The following is a 17,092-nucleotide window of genomic DNA, read 5'->3' on the forward strand; positions in this document are numbered from 1 at the left end:
TGAATTAAAAGTTCATAAAGGAGTTATTGATTCGTAAACCGTTAAGTTTGTTTATTTTTATCATAGATTTGTACTTATTACATCTCGATAGATTTATTTTTTACCCTGCCGTACAGCAACTCTTAATACATAAACCATAGAGACATTTATAAACATAGACATTACTTTCGAGCTTTTCCTCTGCAATCAATTGTGGGTGTTAAAGTGTTTCAGTAGAAATAAAAGAAGCATATTATCCTCCTCTATGTATCCCTCCCCATTACTAGGCTCAGGTAAATCAACTAGTTGTTCTTAACGTTCGTTTGTCTTAAGTAACACAGTAATATAAAAATTAACTAACTCCACTGAAGTCATTGCTTCAATTAACTTCTCGGCGATCTTCCACCACCTTCTCCCCCCCCTCACTCTCTCTCTCTCTCTCTCCCTCTCTCTCTCTCTATCCATCTCCCTCTGGTCTATTCAAACGAGGCCACGTCCGACGTCGTCTTCAAGCTAGGAAGCCTCGGGAGGTAAATGCATCTCAGAAATTCCCAGGAAATGACAGATACTTCTCCTTAACGAGCGCATTTCCTCACAAACGAGCCTTATTCAACTACTGGCCAGTCTAGGAATACAGAAACATGCCCGTCAGCTCTCGTCTCTCGTGTCTTTAGTCTCTTTTCTCTGGTCTTCGGTATGTCTGTCTGCACAGCTGTAGGGACAGTGGAACGACCTTAACTTCCACTCACTCACACACTGTCTCTCTTTCTCACACATACAGCCACACACAAAAGCCATGGACACATTATTTTTGCTTATTATAATTTTGCAGATATCTAAGCGATTATTAGGTCGGTATCAATATTTATTATCTTTCAACGAGATTACAAAGAATATTACTAAAAGCTAAATTATAAACATAGATCATTGAGAGCAAATGACGAAAGGATAAAATAAAATTATTTCCCACTATATCGACAGCAAGGAATAACGTAAAAATATTTTCCTTAACGTAAAAAATAATTAATTTTTTACTTTATATGTGTTTTGTAAAAATACGTTTAATCAGTTAACTATTATTAACTGCGGTGTATATTAAATTTTGTAGGCAAATTAAACTTGTTAACAAAATATCAAAATAACTCATTACATGTACAAACTTAAGTTTCCCTACCGTTCTCCTAACAAATATTAATAAGGCCATTATCATATCCTTACCACATTGACGATTCGGGGCAAAGCCTAGGTTGATTCAGCAAATGAGGTTGAATCAATTACACAATCCAGAACAAATAAATCAAAACTAGCATATAGTTGCGCTAGATTTAAAATTTAATTCGTTTGGATCAGCTGTCAAAAATTGTGAAATAAGCATTTGACAGTTCTGCTTCTACGTGTATTGGTTTATTTTGATATTTTGTTTAAACATAAAAAGTTTCTACAAAATGTAATATACACTGCAGTAAATAATAGTTAACTGACTAAACATCTTGAATATGTAAACTGTTGTAGTTTGCTTGGTTATGAACATATTTTGATCAAATTTGGAAAATGCATTTATTTCTTACTAAACCATTTACATTTTACAAATAAAAACTCTTTTAACCTCCCTGTTGCATCAAACCTAAGTACTCTCTAAACTATTTTTTTTTAAATTTGGAATAAATGTGATATTTTTAAGGAAACATTTTAGTGTAAATCCAATCAGGCAAATGGAAATTCGCTTAGTTGGCAGGTTTGCTGCGTCAGGTGTATTTTATAATGGTTTACCTGATCATCAGGTTTTTAAAACCATATACAAGTTTGGGAGATTGTATAATATTTTTTTCTATGAAACATTACTACCTTTAAGTCATCCCATATAAAGGTCATCGATGATCCACAGGTTAGTTGTTTAGAAATTATGAAACGATAATCTCCTGATGGTAAAGAGAGAAAAGCTTTTTCAAATGAAGTGGAAATGTGTAATGTTGCTTGCTGTAAACACAATTTCAATGTGTGTCAGCCTCAACTGTTTGTGTTGTAACTGGTGCATGTACTCTCTGTCATTTGTTGAGCATAACTATTGAATAAGGTTCCTATCTGAACTAAATCCCACACGAGTAAAACTAAGTTATCAGAGTGTTCTGTATAAACGTTACAAGGTTTGTTTAGTACAACTTCATACTTAACACTTCGTATTTGATTTGTCACCCAGAGTATTAATCGTTGGATAAAATTCATTAAACGTGTTGCTTTCTTTAAAATTTGAAAAAGTAGATTGTTTTTTGTTAGAGTATGAAACATCTGATTCGATATTTCTTTTACAAAATTTCAACGAGTTTTTTTTTGTTATTATTTTGTTTTCGACATATTTTAATGTTAGAGCAATTTTTTTTAGTTTGTTATTAAATTACAAATGTTGAAATGAATATAACAATTTCTTTATATTTCAGAATGGATTTGTGTTTCAAAATGTATTCATGTACATTTACGTCACCAGACTTACATATAATCAACATATCGATTCCCTTATCCAAGTGAAGGATATATTTACATTTGGTCCTGGATCTAGATTTTGCCATGAAGGTTATGGAATAGCATATTCTCTGGACATTTGTTAAAGCTACTAAAATTGATATTATTAAAACTTATACTAATTTATTTTACTAACAATTGCCAAAATAAAAAAAATACCACACATCTGTACTAGATTTTATTATGAACTGTGAAGAAAGTTACTTGTTGAGAGAAAAGTGATACTGGATATTTTCGTATTAATTTCCCTAACTTGTTTTTATTTCAACGTGAATGCCTTAGAAATTCCACCGCTCCAACACCACGTTTCTACTCGTATGTTTAACCTATCTACTCTTTCACGTGTATTATTGAACATCTGTTAGCTACTGTACACAAAACGTTGTTTTGTTCCATGAGTTTGAGGACATTCAAATAGACTGTTTTAAAATAGAGTATATCGAGCCCGTATATTACGCTCCATTTCGAAGCGAAATTATGTTTTGACGTTTGAAGATTAATGTGCCTATTACATCAGCCATCTGTATTGGTACATTGAGTCATAGTATTTAGGATTGATATTTGTGTTTGATCTAATATATCTTAACTAGAGAAAGATGTGTAGGTATAGGTAGAGACTGAAGTAGAAGAAGAGGTAAGGGTGGAGGTAGAGGTGGAAGTAGAAGTCGAGATAGAGGTGTAGGTGGAGATGTACTTGTAGGTGGAGGTGGCAGTAGGGGTAGAGGTGTAGGTTGAGGTGTAGTTTTAGGTGGAGGTGGAAGTGGAGATAGAGGTTTAGGTGGAGGAGTACTTGTAGGCGGAGGTGGAAGTAGGGGTAGAGATGTAGGTTGAGGTGTAGTTTTAGGTGGAGGTGGAAGTGGAGATAGAGGGTTAGGTGGAGTTGTACTTGTAGGTGGAGGTGGAAGTAAGGGTAGATATGTAGGTTGAGGTGTAGTTTTAGGTGGAGGTGGAAGTGGAGATAGAGGGTTAGGTGAAGGTGGAGGTGCAGGTAGAAGTAGATGTATAGGTGTAGGTGTATGTGGATGTATAAGTAGAGATAGAGGTGTAGGTTAAGGTGGACGTAGAGATAGAGATGGGTGTGTATATTTAGGTGGAGATGCAAGTATTGGTAGAGGTAGGGGTGTAGATTTAGGTGGAGGTGCAAGCAGAGGTAGAGTTAAAGGCGAAAGTGTAGGTAGAGGTGGAAGTGTAGAAGTATAAGTAAAGAAGTATGATTAGATGGAGGTGGAAGTAGAGGTGTAGATTTAGGTGGAGGTGGAAGTAAAGGTGGATATAGAGGTACGTCTAGGTAAATTAAATACATTTACGCCTACACTCAGAGATTTCTTGTGGGGGAATTCAATTTGTTTCGACTTAGTGTCCTACAATATTTTCTTACCGGTTGGGAGAGTTACAAAATATTTTCAAATTGACAAACTAATCCCCAGGATTTCCACGTAATTGAAAACTTCCATTTTTACTCCTGCCTTAATTACACGGAGGACACAAGGGAAATATAAGCTCTCTAGTTTGAATTAGTAACTGTTTACATAATTAACTTAGTAATTAGTTAATAATGAAACTCTGTAATTGTGTTTAGTAAAACAATAGTATATTTGAAGTTTAAAGTAAGTAAAGGTACCTATTTGAAAAAGAAAAGACGAGAAGTAATGATTTATTTACAGAACGATAAATCAATAGCGTTGCATGCATGAATGGTGGAGAAAATTACCCCTTCAGTTATAAATGAGTATTGTAAAAAATTACCAGGCGATTTAGTAGTAACTTGGAGAAATACATTAGTTAAGGTTTTTATAATTATTCTTATATTTCATCCTTCTGCCCGTTTGAAATGTACTTACAAGCAAACTGTTTAAGTTTAATACATTCAAAATTTTTTAGTTATTTGTATTGTAAGGTAATGTATTAATTCTAATTTATAATGAATATTTTTCCATGCTCAAAAACAGCGAAAAATGATTTAAGGAAAAATAATTACCAGGCATTATAACACTTTATATAAGATTTAATATTTATATAAACAAGAATAATTAATTTTGTCTTGAGCTTGAGGTATATTTACGTGTAATGTCTATAGAAATGAACCTCAGTTCTTGTTGACACTTCTAGAATAGTTAGAATGATAGAAAATCATACAGAAACCTAGTCGTTTCCAAACAAACAAATTTTGAATTTGCTTGAGAGATATTTATCTTTGTAACGCCAGGGATTTTAAACTCTTCCCACGGCGGATAAGACAGTTTCCTTTTTGTGACACGTAGCCTGCTTATGAAAATAAAATCTCAGAAAGTTATGATCGATCAAGTCAAGGTACTATCGCATGAATGGATACCAATTATTTATTATATTCTACATCTGAACATTTTCTTATTTGTTTTGCAATGTTAAATAGTTGAAATAAATTATTGTTCCTATGTACTACAGGTAATGGTATAATGATTGTTCTATACACTTGAAATCTCACCAAGTTTTTTGTTAAAACGCATGTTGTTACCACTTAGGCTTCTTCAATCCACATTGTAAATTGGTGATCTTGCCGTTGGAATAAATAAATAAATATACAGCTGTTTAAACTGAAATTTACAACTCCACATAACCATTTTTAACTAATTTCACTGTCCTTCCTCCCTCTAATTTTACTTAATGTTTGAAATCCATGTTTGAATCCTTAATGGAATAGGCTAATTTCGGACGGGCATTGCCCTTATTTCTCCCAACCTTAAATCGTGATGTTATTAAACCCTAGACTGTGGCATGTAAATCCGATTTCACTTACCATCATGATGGTAAGTGTAATAATGCTCTTTAACAAAGCCTTTTATTAAACTCTCAAAGCTTGTGTCCAATATATCAAAGCTAGGTTTCCTGTAACTTTATGCTTGAATTTTCCCACTCGTACCTCTAAGGCTTGTGCTCAGAAAGTGTCAAGAAAAACAAGGGTTGCACCAGTACAAGAATGAGCTGCACTGATAAATGTTATGTGTGGAAACGGAAAGCGAACCGAAGACCCGAAGTCCCGAAAGGAGCACCTCCTTTGGTTTATAGTTCATCGTGCTACCAACTAAATCGCCGAAACGTCGATTTGTGCAGTAAAGTGTTGCATGCCAACTCGCGTTTGCACTTTGATATTTATATATTAAGGAAAATGCAAGTAACCATTAATCAGTTAGTCCTCGTAGTACGTGACGTAGACTGAGGACGTGCGCCCTGCATACGAAGCTGAGTTTGCGTCTAGAATAATCAACTAGGTACACCCATGACGCAGCAGACTTTGGGGTCAGGGGGGCAAGTGATGGGGAAAACAACATTCTTGAAGAAATCGGTGAGAAATCCAGATAGGATATAGTCTAAATGGTTAGCTTTCCATCAAATTTTCTGTTTATGAAGTTACAATACTTGCTTAAAGACTGAGCTTTATGGATAAACTACTACGAAAACTCCGTTTTAATTTGCTAGTGTCCCAGATGCATTTTGGTTGGAGTACAAGTTATGCTCCAAGAAATAGCGAAAAAAAATTTTAAATCCCAAAAAGTTGTGTTCAAGAATTCATGATCTCCATTTTGCATAAGAAGGTAAAACGAGTAAACCTCATAGAAAAGTCATTTGGTCAGTCGGAAAATAATTGCTTTACTTTACTTTAGTTTACTTTACAATAAAATGACGACCATACAAAGTAGGTATTTTAAGCCAAGTATGAATGGAGATGAGTGTAGGATGGGTAACGCGATCTTGTAGTCTCGTTCGTGACTAAGGCCGACTTATTCCTTATTCACAGCTGTTAATTAATAGCCCATACAGCTAATAGCAACTTAGGGACCTACAGTTTTATAGTGGAATCCGAACCACATTCCTTGGTCCTTGGAATCCATTTTTCCTTGGTATATACGAATTGGTATAATTATCAGGATAGTACTGCGGATAGTCGTAGTACTCACCCGTGCGGACGTTAATCCACACTAGGGAGTATCGCATCTACAGTGCATGCCTATAAATATCCACAATACGTAACCTCCTAGTAGCTGGATTACAGGACGACGCCACCCCTCCCAGTCTTACATATTGTATAGGATTTTAAGATATTATTAACTATAATATTAAAAGTCACACGTGATACTAAACCCATTGATCATGCAGCAAATGTTTCTGCTATTCGGTTTCCTTAACAGTTTCAAACCATGTTAAAGCCAAATTAAGAAAAACTGATTTGCGTTGCCACAATATCTACTGTATTACTAAATTAAATAATTTGCGACACAAAAATATTAAAATCGTATTTTTAAAACAATTCTCTGGGAGGAAAAAGATTTTAAAATAATGATGAATACTTTGCTATACCAAAATGTTGATTTTCGCGCATTAGGCTAGGATTATACTAGGACGCTGGCGTCCGGGATGCTGGCGTCCGAGAGGCTAGCGTCCCAAGTCGAGCCTAAAATGACGTGATTTGTGTTGGGATGCTAGCCTCTCGGACTGCCATTTTATTTCAATGTTTTGTCACTTTTTGTTTATATCTATTTAAATAACATTAGGTTTACGAGTACCCAGATTTGCTGCTTTAATGAGGCTAATATTGTGTGTTTTTAGTAAAATATTAATAGCTTAGTATGAAACAAATTGGCCAAGTTTGACCAAAATATATCCATACACAAGCAAATTCCAACAGTTAAAAATATTTTCTATAAGAATAACATGGGAATTTTTAATTTACACTTATTTGAATTTTATCCGTAACTAATAACCGTACAAAACACTTTAATATACTTAATTATATGCTTTTAAGCTAATTAAAATTGCCTAGAGAGAAATATGACAATACCCCTTTTTACCCCATAAAACCCCGTTCCCAAGAAGGCACAAAATCGAGCGTCCGGTGGCTTTTTTAGCATCCGACGCTGGCATCCCTAGTATAATCACCCCCATTTGATTTAATGCCCCGCTAGCGTCCCGGACGCCGGCCTCCCGGACGCCAGCGTCCTAGTATAATCCTAGCCTTAGGTTCATAAAATGGTTGATACTTTTCAAATGGTTAAACGTTAATCATTCAATCTTCTCAGTGATAAATTTTCCCCTTCCGGCATTTCAAACTCATTTTAACTAGAGTGGGTACTGCACCCACTCTAGTTAAAAAACTGTTTGAAATTCCGGAAAATTTGTACTTTAAAAGTTTTGAGTACGATCACTTAAGATTTTCAACGTTTGGGGGAGGGGGGCAATAAGGCTGCGCTTACGGACGCCTGTCACTCCTTAGCCCCCCTCCCCCCAAATGTCAGGCCCAGACGCCTTTTACCCTTCACTTTCATCATAGAAAGAAAGTTTTTCAAACATATATCCGTATTGTTTATTTAATACAGTTAAACGTAAATATACGTATGGGAGTAATACACGTTTTGCATTGCTAAAGTACGTCTTCCAAGGACCGGACTTGAATACCAAAATTATTTCCAAAGTATAAATTATTATTTAAGAATTGTATTTTCTTATCACTCCAGTAAATTTAGATCACAACGTAAAATGTTTTTTGTGCTTAGGACCATATTACCACTACTAATAGAGGTTTACTTGAATAATTTAAGAGTTTATAGTATATTACATTAGAGGTGAATATGACATTTTATATCGAAAAGACCTTTGGCAAAGGTTTCGACAGTATAAATTAAAAAATACAGAGTTGGCCTTTCTTTAAACGTAGGCTAGTAGACGAATTATTGTTGGCCAAATATTATAGTAATTGAATAATAAGTAAGGGGTGGTGCAAAAAAGGAAAGCCAAAGGGCTATTTCCGCCCATCAGTGCTCTGAGTTGGCCAGCAAGATCATGGACTGAATGGAACAGTTGTTTAACGAAGGACGACACGTAGAGCATGGTTTTGTTTAGTTGTAATTGTAAGCTTTGTTTTAGTAAACTATCATTAATTTTTGGGTTTCCTTTTTTTGCACTACCCTGTACAAGTATATATATATATTTTTTTTTTTTAATTGACGATTAAAACAGAATTAATGATTACTCGAAGTAACTTAGGCACTTGTCTAGAATAAAAATGTTCATAATCAAAAACCAAAATTTATTAGAATAGGTTTTTCCCTAGTAAGTTATTTAAATGTTTGCCAAGCGATATTTGCAGTACAGAAATTGATATCCGAGGTAAGCCTAAAGACCAATTCTCCCTCAGTAATGGCTATTATATGGCTAACCTCCTAAGTGGGGTGGGCAATAATTACAGATAATAATAGACTAAGGGCTATCACCTATCAATACTGTATTGTAAGTTTTGGGGCAACTAGACAAACGGGGTTTGTACACAAAACAGGGTTAACTGTTACAAGAAAATACTGTTTCTGTGATATTATTTTTTAATTAGGTATAGTATTCAACATTGCAACATCAATGCGCTATGGAAGTTTTTTTGTCCTAAATATTTAAAATGTAAATAATTTGCCTTAGTAAATAGTTTTAAAAAATAGTTTTAAATTAAGCTATATCATTACAAATTTTGAAACCATTTGTTGTCAAAGGCTAGGATAACGTTAATGAAAAGAGAATATTTATTACCATGCAAACTACTGTTTTGTGGCTCATTTTGGAAAATCCCCTCAACATAAATTTTTGTATAAACATTGTATAACTTAAAGATAAAGGTAAATATTTACAGGTAAAAAGGTAAATAAATACGGATTGATACTATATACACAAACTAGCATCCCCAGTTCTGAAAATTTACCAAATCTTTAAACATATATATGTATATATATATATATATATATATAAACATACATTAATATAACATACATATATATAAATAAATATATATATATATATTTATAAATATTTATACATAAGACTTCTAAAGGAATAGTCAATTTTTTATTTATAAACTTTTAAAATATATATTATTTGGGTATAAAGTAATTGGCTATAGGCCTAATAAAAAAAAATTGTATTCGGTTATTTATTGGTTTACAATTTGATCCACTTCAAGACATTTTTCAGGGAGCTCTTACGTTTTAGAGCAAGAATTGGCTAAATCAACTAAATCGAGTCTTATAGCAATTCAATCTTATTCTTTATAATACATACTTTATTTCATAACATGATGAAGCCATCAGAATAATTCTATTTGTCAAAAGCTCAATTACATATCCATTTTTATATTTCTCACAAATTTACATGAGTTTTCCACCATATTATACAATCTCAAGTAGGTAATCGTGTTGCAGTTTTAACTGTACTGTTGTTGAAAATGGAAAAAAAAGTCGAAACTGTAAAAAAATAAATGTGTAGGCCTACTTTTAACTGACTAATCAAACCCCAATTAAATATATTTCTTTTTGAAGTCCTCTACCCTGTCCCTTAATTTTCGGATAATAAATTTAGCTTATTTATTTAATTTATTTATTTATTGAGTTAAATGTCAGTACATCATAATAACAGGACATATTGTCAATGGTTAAATAAAGACTTAAAACTAATAGATAAAACTAATACATCTGTATTTACACAAAATCAACTGAATCTTCCCAAAACACAACATTGTTACACGACAAAAAATTTAGCTAGAAGGAGTGGGAAGGTTTGTTTATACCTAATTCCAGCAGTCCTTAAAATAATCTGCCAATGAAAAAAAAGATTTAGTCTTGAGCCATTCTTTTAAAGAAAGTCTAAACTTATAGGAATTTCCTAGAGTAATTAAACTTGTTGGTAAGTTATTTAAGATTTTTGGACCAATGTATTGTGGTGATAACTCGAATATTTGTAAATTATGTGCTACAGGTTTGATAATATTCTTTTTTTCTTGTATTGTAATTACAGACGTGATTATTTATTTCGGGTTTTCACATCATAATACTGCCCATAAAACTTATGGCAAATCATTAATATATACTCTACTTCCTCAGTCAAACGTGTTTTTGTATTAAATTCGAGGTAAAAAAAAATAGGCTATGGAACTAAAAGAAAACTTTGAAAACATCTATAAAACAAGTACTTTTTAAATCATTATCTTGAAGTAAAAGTTGAACTAATTCATTTACCAACATAAAATTATATATAAGCCTAATGTCCTTAAGAAGTACTACGAGTATTTTAACTCTGCTTTCGAACTATATACTTTTATTCTCTAATGATCATCCTCAAACGTTCAATATATTACTTTTCGCATCAGGGTACCATTAAAATCACATTATCGGCTAAGTATCGCGCGGTTACGAAGTCTGGACGAGATAATGTATTGGACCACCCTGCGAATTCTTTATTTTATAGTTTCCGATTACCTGCAATATACATCATAATCAAATAAGTAGATTAAAATATTGTTTGAAATTGTCATTACAGTAATACAGTAATAAAGTGTATACTATTACTGCCACATGCTGTCTAAATCCACAAATCGGTTCGCTTAAGCATCCTTTGTCTATACACTAAGAAAATTGCCTACGTATTTAAAACCTACCTTGTAGGAGTAGAATATTTTGTCCTATAGTGACCAGTATTACGAGCTGACAGCTTTAAAGACATTGTTGTTGGTTTGTACATACAAAACGCATTTCAACACTTCTACAGTCTCTAAGTTTGATATACTGTAAGGGGTCTGCTGACAAAACATTGCATGATTTGTGTTGGTAATAGGATATTGGAACTTTTCAGGGAAGTGCATTCAGTTCAGCTTAATTCTCAAAACTATTCTCCGCTCAGATATTGTCTAATGGTTTCAATACTTGTTACTACGGTTCGACGAAAACCGGAAGAATACGTGGTAGTTATTCATCTAAAGATTATATAAACATCATCAAAATCAGCTATTTTAACAAATATACAGTTTTAGAACTTTTCTACTACAATTTTAGAATTTTTAGAATCGGTATTAAAGATAACAAAAAACCCTGAACTAGTCCACCTTGATTAAAATATTAGTTTTAGATTACATTAAAATTTATTTAATACTTTTACTTAGGATTAGGTCATCTAATGGCTTATACTAATGTAATAAACTTAACCCTAAAGACACATATAAGACGAGCTATATTTGTTAGCATAAAAAGTACAAAATACAACTTTAATATTTAAATATATCGTTATTCGTTCAATATAAGATAGAAAACAATAGGCCACAAAACCAAGATTTAAAAAAAAATACTGCAAGATTAAAAATAAAACTTAAATATTGGCAAAGCTATTGAGTTACAATCAAAATGACATTTAAAACGTAGCAAATGAACGCTAAATGAATCCTCTATGCCTTTGCTGACAAATGTGTATCTGGAAGTTTACAATACTTCAACAAACAACTATACCCTGACATTGCTGTTGATAACACAAAATGAACTGATATTGAAAACAAGATCGAATCTTTAAAATATTTAAGGCTAGATTGTTCTCAAATCGGCATATTCTGATCACAGATTTTCTTCAAACTCAAGTCACGAAAAATATTGCTTTCCAATCTCATGTGGGAACAAGGGCAATAGCAATTTCAAATCCCAAGATACCCTTAAAAAGTTCTGACAAATCTTCTTTTGTGAAAAACAAATATAACCGACATATTCGGTTTGGTAAGTATCCATTGGAGGTTTATAAACTATTTATTCCTTCCTCTTTCAACTTTGTAGAATGTGATTTCTATCCTAAGCCATAAATGTATTAATAAAACTACGTTATACAGGGTGATTTGTACTCAGTGTGACAAAAATTTTTTGGCGTCAGTACAAAGTAAATGAAGTGTGATGATGCATATCAAATGTTCCAAGTCAAAAAATTAGCTTCCCAAAAAAATATTTTATGTTTTTCAAAAATAACCATGTTTTTAAACTTAATACAGCGATTTCTCATTTACCTGTATATGGGTTTGAGTAGATAATGTAATTTTCGTGTTCTACATTAAATTTTGAACAAGAATAATAGAAAATGACGGAGGATCAGTTGTAAAAACTCCATTGTAAATAGATTCAAAGATAAAAATTAAGATGTTTGATATAAATTTTAAAAACAATGGTCTATTGCATTTTTCACACCCTGTATACAAGAAAGTGTCGGACTATGTTAAAAACTGCGCCATTTTATAAGCTTTCCAACCATATGCTACACTATTGAGGTTTATGTCTGCTTATGTATGCTTTAATGGTTTGAAGAGTATAAAGCATGGTGTCTTTAACATTTAAAACATAGAAAGTCGGCATGTATTAAGCAAAAGTTGTATTTTTGTTTCAGCTTGAACAGTAAAAACAGTAAAAATTTCCCTGCTTTCTGGCATTCAAACCACTAAAACAAAAAAAAAAAAATCTTAACCTCAATAGTGTAGCATATGGTTGGAAAGCTTATAAAATGGCGCAGTTTTTAACATATTCCGACACTTTCTTGTATACAGGGTGTGAAAAATGCAATAGACCATTGTTTTTAAAATTTATATCAAACATCTTAATTTTTATCTTTGAATCTATTTACAATGGAGTTTTTACAAGTGATCCTCCGTCATTTTCCATTATTCTTGTTCAAAATTTAATGTAGAACACGAAATTTACATTATCTACTCAAATCCATATACAGGTAATTGAGAAATCGCTGTATTAAGTTTAAAAACATTGTTAATTTTGTAAAACATAAAATAATTTTTTGGGAAGCTAATTTTGAGACTTGGAACATTTGATATGCATCATCACACTTCATTTACTTTGTACTTACACCAATACATTTTTGTCACACTGAGTACAAATCACCCTGTATTTTCTATTGAAAAATTAACAAACATTTTCTTTATTAGAAATATGATCAATAATACTTGTTATACCTCATGATCGCGTTTTAACTATAATTGATGTTAAAGGTGGGTTACGTATACTGGGTGTCCTATAATAGTCCCCCATCTTAATTTTTAAACGGCTACATATTCAAACGAGCTTCAATACACGTTACTAGGGTAATATAAAGTACTTTTTGGGGGTATTTTGAAATTCACCCCCGTCCCCAAATAGGGGTTGCTGGGGGTAAACTAAAATGTTGAAATAGCAACTCCTATCAAGTAGCACATCATTTTAAATGCCGTAAAAACCAGAGGTCTCTATCTCAACCCATTACAGAATTGGCGGCCATTTTTCATCAGCCTGAGAGAGCCCATGTAAAAATATACACCAATATCCCCTTTTAGCATTTTTATGTGTTGTACCAGGTAAACTAAGTTAATTATTAACAAGAAAGTAAAAACTACAACTTTTCAAAATTTCTAACTGTTAGTCTTTAAAATGAGTTGTCACTTGATAGGGTGTTATATTTAAAACTTTTGAGCTGCCCCCAAAATAGCCCATTTTAGGGTCCTGGGCAAAGTTGTCATACTGATCAAAAAGTAGTTTTTACTTTCTTGTTACAATAATAATGAGTTTATTGTCCCTGGTACAACCCATTAAAACGCTAACAGGGGATATTGGTGTATATTTTTAAATGGACTCTCTCAGGCTGATGAAAAATTAAAAAATGGCCGCCATTCTGTAATGGGTTGAAATTGAGACCTCTGGTTGGGGGTGAATTTCAAAATACCACTAAAATGTACTTTACATTACCCTAGTAACGTGTATCGAAGCTCATTTGAATAAATGCAGCCATTTAAAAATTAACCAGGGGGTACTATTATGGGACACCCGGTATTTATCCACCTAGCTGTTCGTAAACCTATAAACATTTTGTAAAGATATAATCATTTTTTAATAAAGTTATATCAATGTTAATTCCTCAAAATGCAATGAAAAATATTGCTATTTTATTTAGTGACGTTATTCCTTAAAAACAATGCTATGGTTCCAGATACCTTGACTTTATTTTCAAAAACACTTTGCTTTAATTTGAGTTGTTTTTTTTTATTAATGGATGAAAATTGTCATTGTCTGGTCTATAAAGTTCTGAAAAACTAATACATTGTCCCAGGAAGTTTAGTATTACAATTCTATAAACTTATTAACAGATCCATGTACTGAAATGTACACTTATCCAGACTTCTGTACAGGCTTTCCTTTATTGTTTGCTTGCTATTTTTCCCCAAGAAGGATATCTCGACTCAGTCCTTAGGCTTTTGGCAAATCCTATCAGCTATACTTTTTAAATTGCATGCATCCATTGGAATCCTTTTCACCTTCTCTAGGAATTTCATTCTTCTTTAGACTAGACCTACCCAATCAAAATACATCTGTTTTGCATTGTTTTTAATACCGAGTGTAACTTTCAAACTGTAAGCTATTTTAAAGTTTGGTCTGAGTCCCACCTTTTCTGTATACATTTGTTTCGTGAAACGGTACAGGAAATATATAATTGCTATGCAATTTTGATTCACATTAATTTTAAATGAGGGAAAAAGAGTCTTTCATTAATGGATTCCCGAAGATTTTATTGTTACGTTACAGATATTTTATCAGTTCAAATTAATATTCTACCTGGCATAATACGCTATTGTGTTCATAATTGTAACACATACACTTAGGAGAAGCATTGGAAAGCAAATACATTCAATCAAATGGTTTCCCCCCTCAAAATATTGGACCAAAATTATTGACTGAACCACACACATATTAAAAAGAAATTCTGATAATGCTTTACTTGTTATCTTACCAAATATCAATTTAGTGGAACAGCTTTGTACTCTGTTGAAGCAATTATTGATTAAACTCTTTACAATAGTGTTTTAAACATTTCTATAAATATCCTTAGTTTAACCGTTGATTTTTTTCAGTTACAAAATATGTTCAATATAAGCTATCGATAACAAACAAACAAAACTATATAGTAACTGATCCTCAGTATTTTTTTTCACCATAACATTTTTTTAAATATAATGACAGAAACTAGTCAATATAAAGATTAGGTATATTTTGATAAATTATTATTTTGCTTTGCGATGTATCAAATATCAAGTCACTCCATATTTCTACACGTATACTCCAAACAAACAATCCTTTGTAATATTCGTTTGATGGACAGTTAGTTGTACGTCGTGCATTTAATTCAGATCACATATTTGCAGTGACTTAAACCGGTTTGTTTTGACAGGTCAGCCCGTCGTCGGACTCCACTCAAAGAAAGTCGAAGAGTCAGCATTGACAAGTCCGGTAGCTTCCTTCAACTCAACCAGTACAGGCTCATGGACTCCATCGGGCAGGTTTGTTAGATCATTTCTACAGTCAAACATTTAATACCAACAATCTGCATTTGTGTAGAGAAATAGAATGCTGTAAATGGAATTAAAAAGTAACAACGCAAAATCTCCCCATACGGCCACTTAAATCTAAGTATGTTTGTGGCCTCGCAAAGTGCTCTCAACCAAGTAATTCAAGTCTCACCATAGGTTTGTACCCAAACTTGAAATTAGTCACATCTCAGTTGAAAAGGTGGTATACATATTCTTTTGGTGGTAACAAATGTACAAAAACAGTACTAAATCATTATGTGTTTAATGAAACCTATAACTTGTGTTTTGGTACTGTATGGGCATGTACCTCGACATTTGTTTTTCGTCTGCACATTTTAGGGAAGGAGTAACGAACTTATGTTTGGTGGTACAAAAAAGTGCAAAAAATGTACAACATTTGGATATGATTTGGAATTTAAAAAAGTCCAAACCTATTGTGCATTTACAGCACGCGATCACTATGGGTCTTCTACCTTGAAGACAAATTTCTGCCACTATTGTTATTGTGTTATTCGTTTTCCTTCTGTTTCCATGACAATAAAGTCGGGGTCTTGTGAAAGAATTAATTTTCACAGTAGTATTCTCCAAGTTCTTTGGTCGTTAATTGAACCAAAAATAGCACGCATTATTTCTAACATTGTTTGCTTATTTTTGATTCCTAACTAGACAACAAAAAAGGTAACATGATTTCTTGTAGAGTCTTTAACTTCCTAAAGTTGGAGAGAATTTAGTTTTTTTTTTTTAGTGTCAAAACTGTTAATATCATGGGTATATCTGTAATTGAAATAACTACATAAATGATTGCTTTAACAAAAATTTTAAAATGCAATTGTATGCCTCAAGCCAACGCGTATTTGATCTCTTGTGGTCCATACATTTATTAAGAGAGTATCAGACTGGTATAAAAGTGTTTTGATTTTCATTTTAATTTTATCAATATTTTCAAAACTATTGTTTTCCATATTTTATTCAAAAGGCCAAAATGCTGGCCTGATAGGGTATCCGTGCCATGCACACTGATTAAAGTGGTAGTGTGTATGTGTGATTGAACAGACGGTTTAGTTTTTTTCATTTCAAAAGGTTTGGTATATTAACTTTAATTTTAAGTTTGGCACCCACACGAACTGGCTTGATAACAATTGTATGTTTTGATTAAAGGTGCATTAGTAATGTATTTTGATTTTCATTCGTTTTCAATTCCACTATATTCGAATAGCCAAATAAATAGCCAAGCCATAAACAGCCCAGACTAGTGCAAGACACGATTTGGGTGTAAAAGGTTTGACTAGAGGAGAATTGGCAGGTGTCACAGATAAGAAAGATTTTATCGTCTGGGGATGAGTAGTGGTCCTTCATAATAGGATTAGGTCTTATGACTGACGTGAAAACCAATAAGCTCTTGTGCTAATAACGCTGTTTCCAAAAGAATAAAATGTA

The 17,092-nt window shown here is 32.7% G+C and overlaps 1 protein-coding gene across 2 annotated transcripts in view; it reads left to right on the forward strand.

Annotated features, from left to right (window-relative positions):
- Positions 1–17,092, forward strand: part of LOC128998389 (calcium/calmodulin-dependent protein kinase kinase 2) — a 176,908-nt gene that overhangs the window by 81,239 nt on the left and 78,577 nt on the right. For both annotated transcript variants that reach the window (XM_054424502.1, XM_054424503.1), the window contains one exon: positions 15,517–15,625. In XM_054424502.1, coding sequence (XP_054280477.1) covers positions 15,517–15,625 — 109 coding nt within the window. The remainder of the gene's footprint in view (positions 1–15,516; positions 15,626–17,092) is intronic.

Source organism: Macrosteles quadrilineatus, unplaced genomic scaffold (genome assembly GCF_028750875.1).
Source record: "Macrosteles quadrilineatus isolate MER2022 unplaced genomic scaffold, UCM_ALF_1.0 Scaffold_7__1_contigs__length_78375512, whole genome shotgun sequence".
Lineage (NCBI taxonomy): Eukaryota > Metazoa > Arthropoda > Insecta > Hemiptera > Cicadellidae > Macrosteles > Macrosteles quadrilineatus.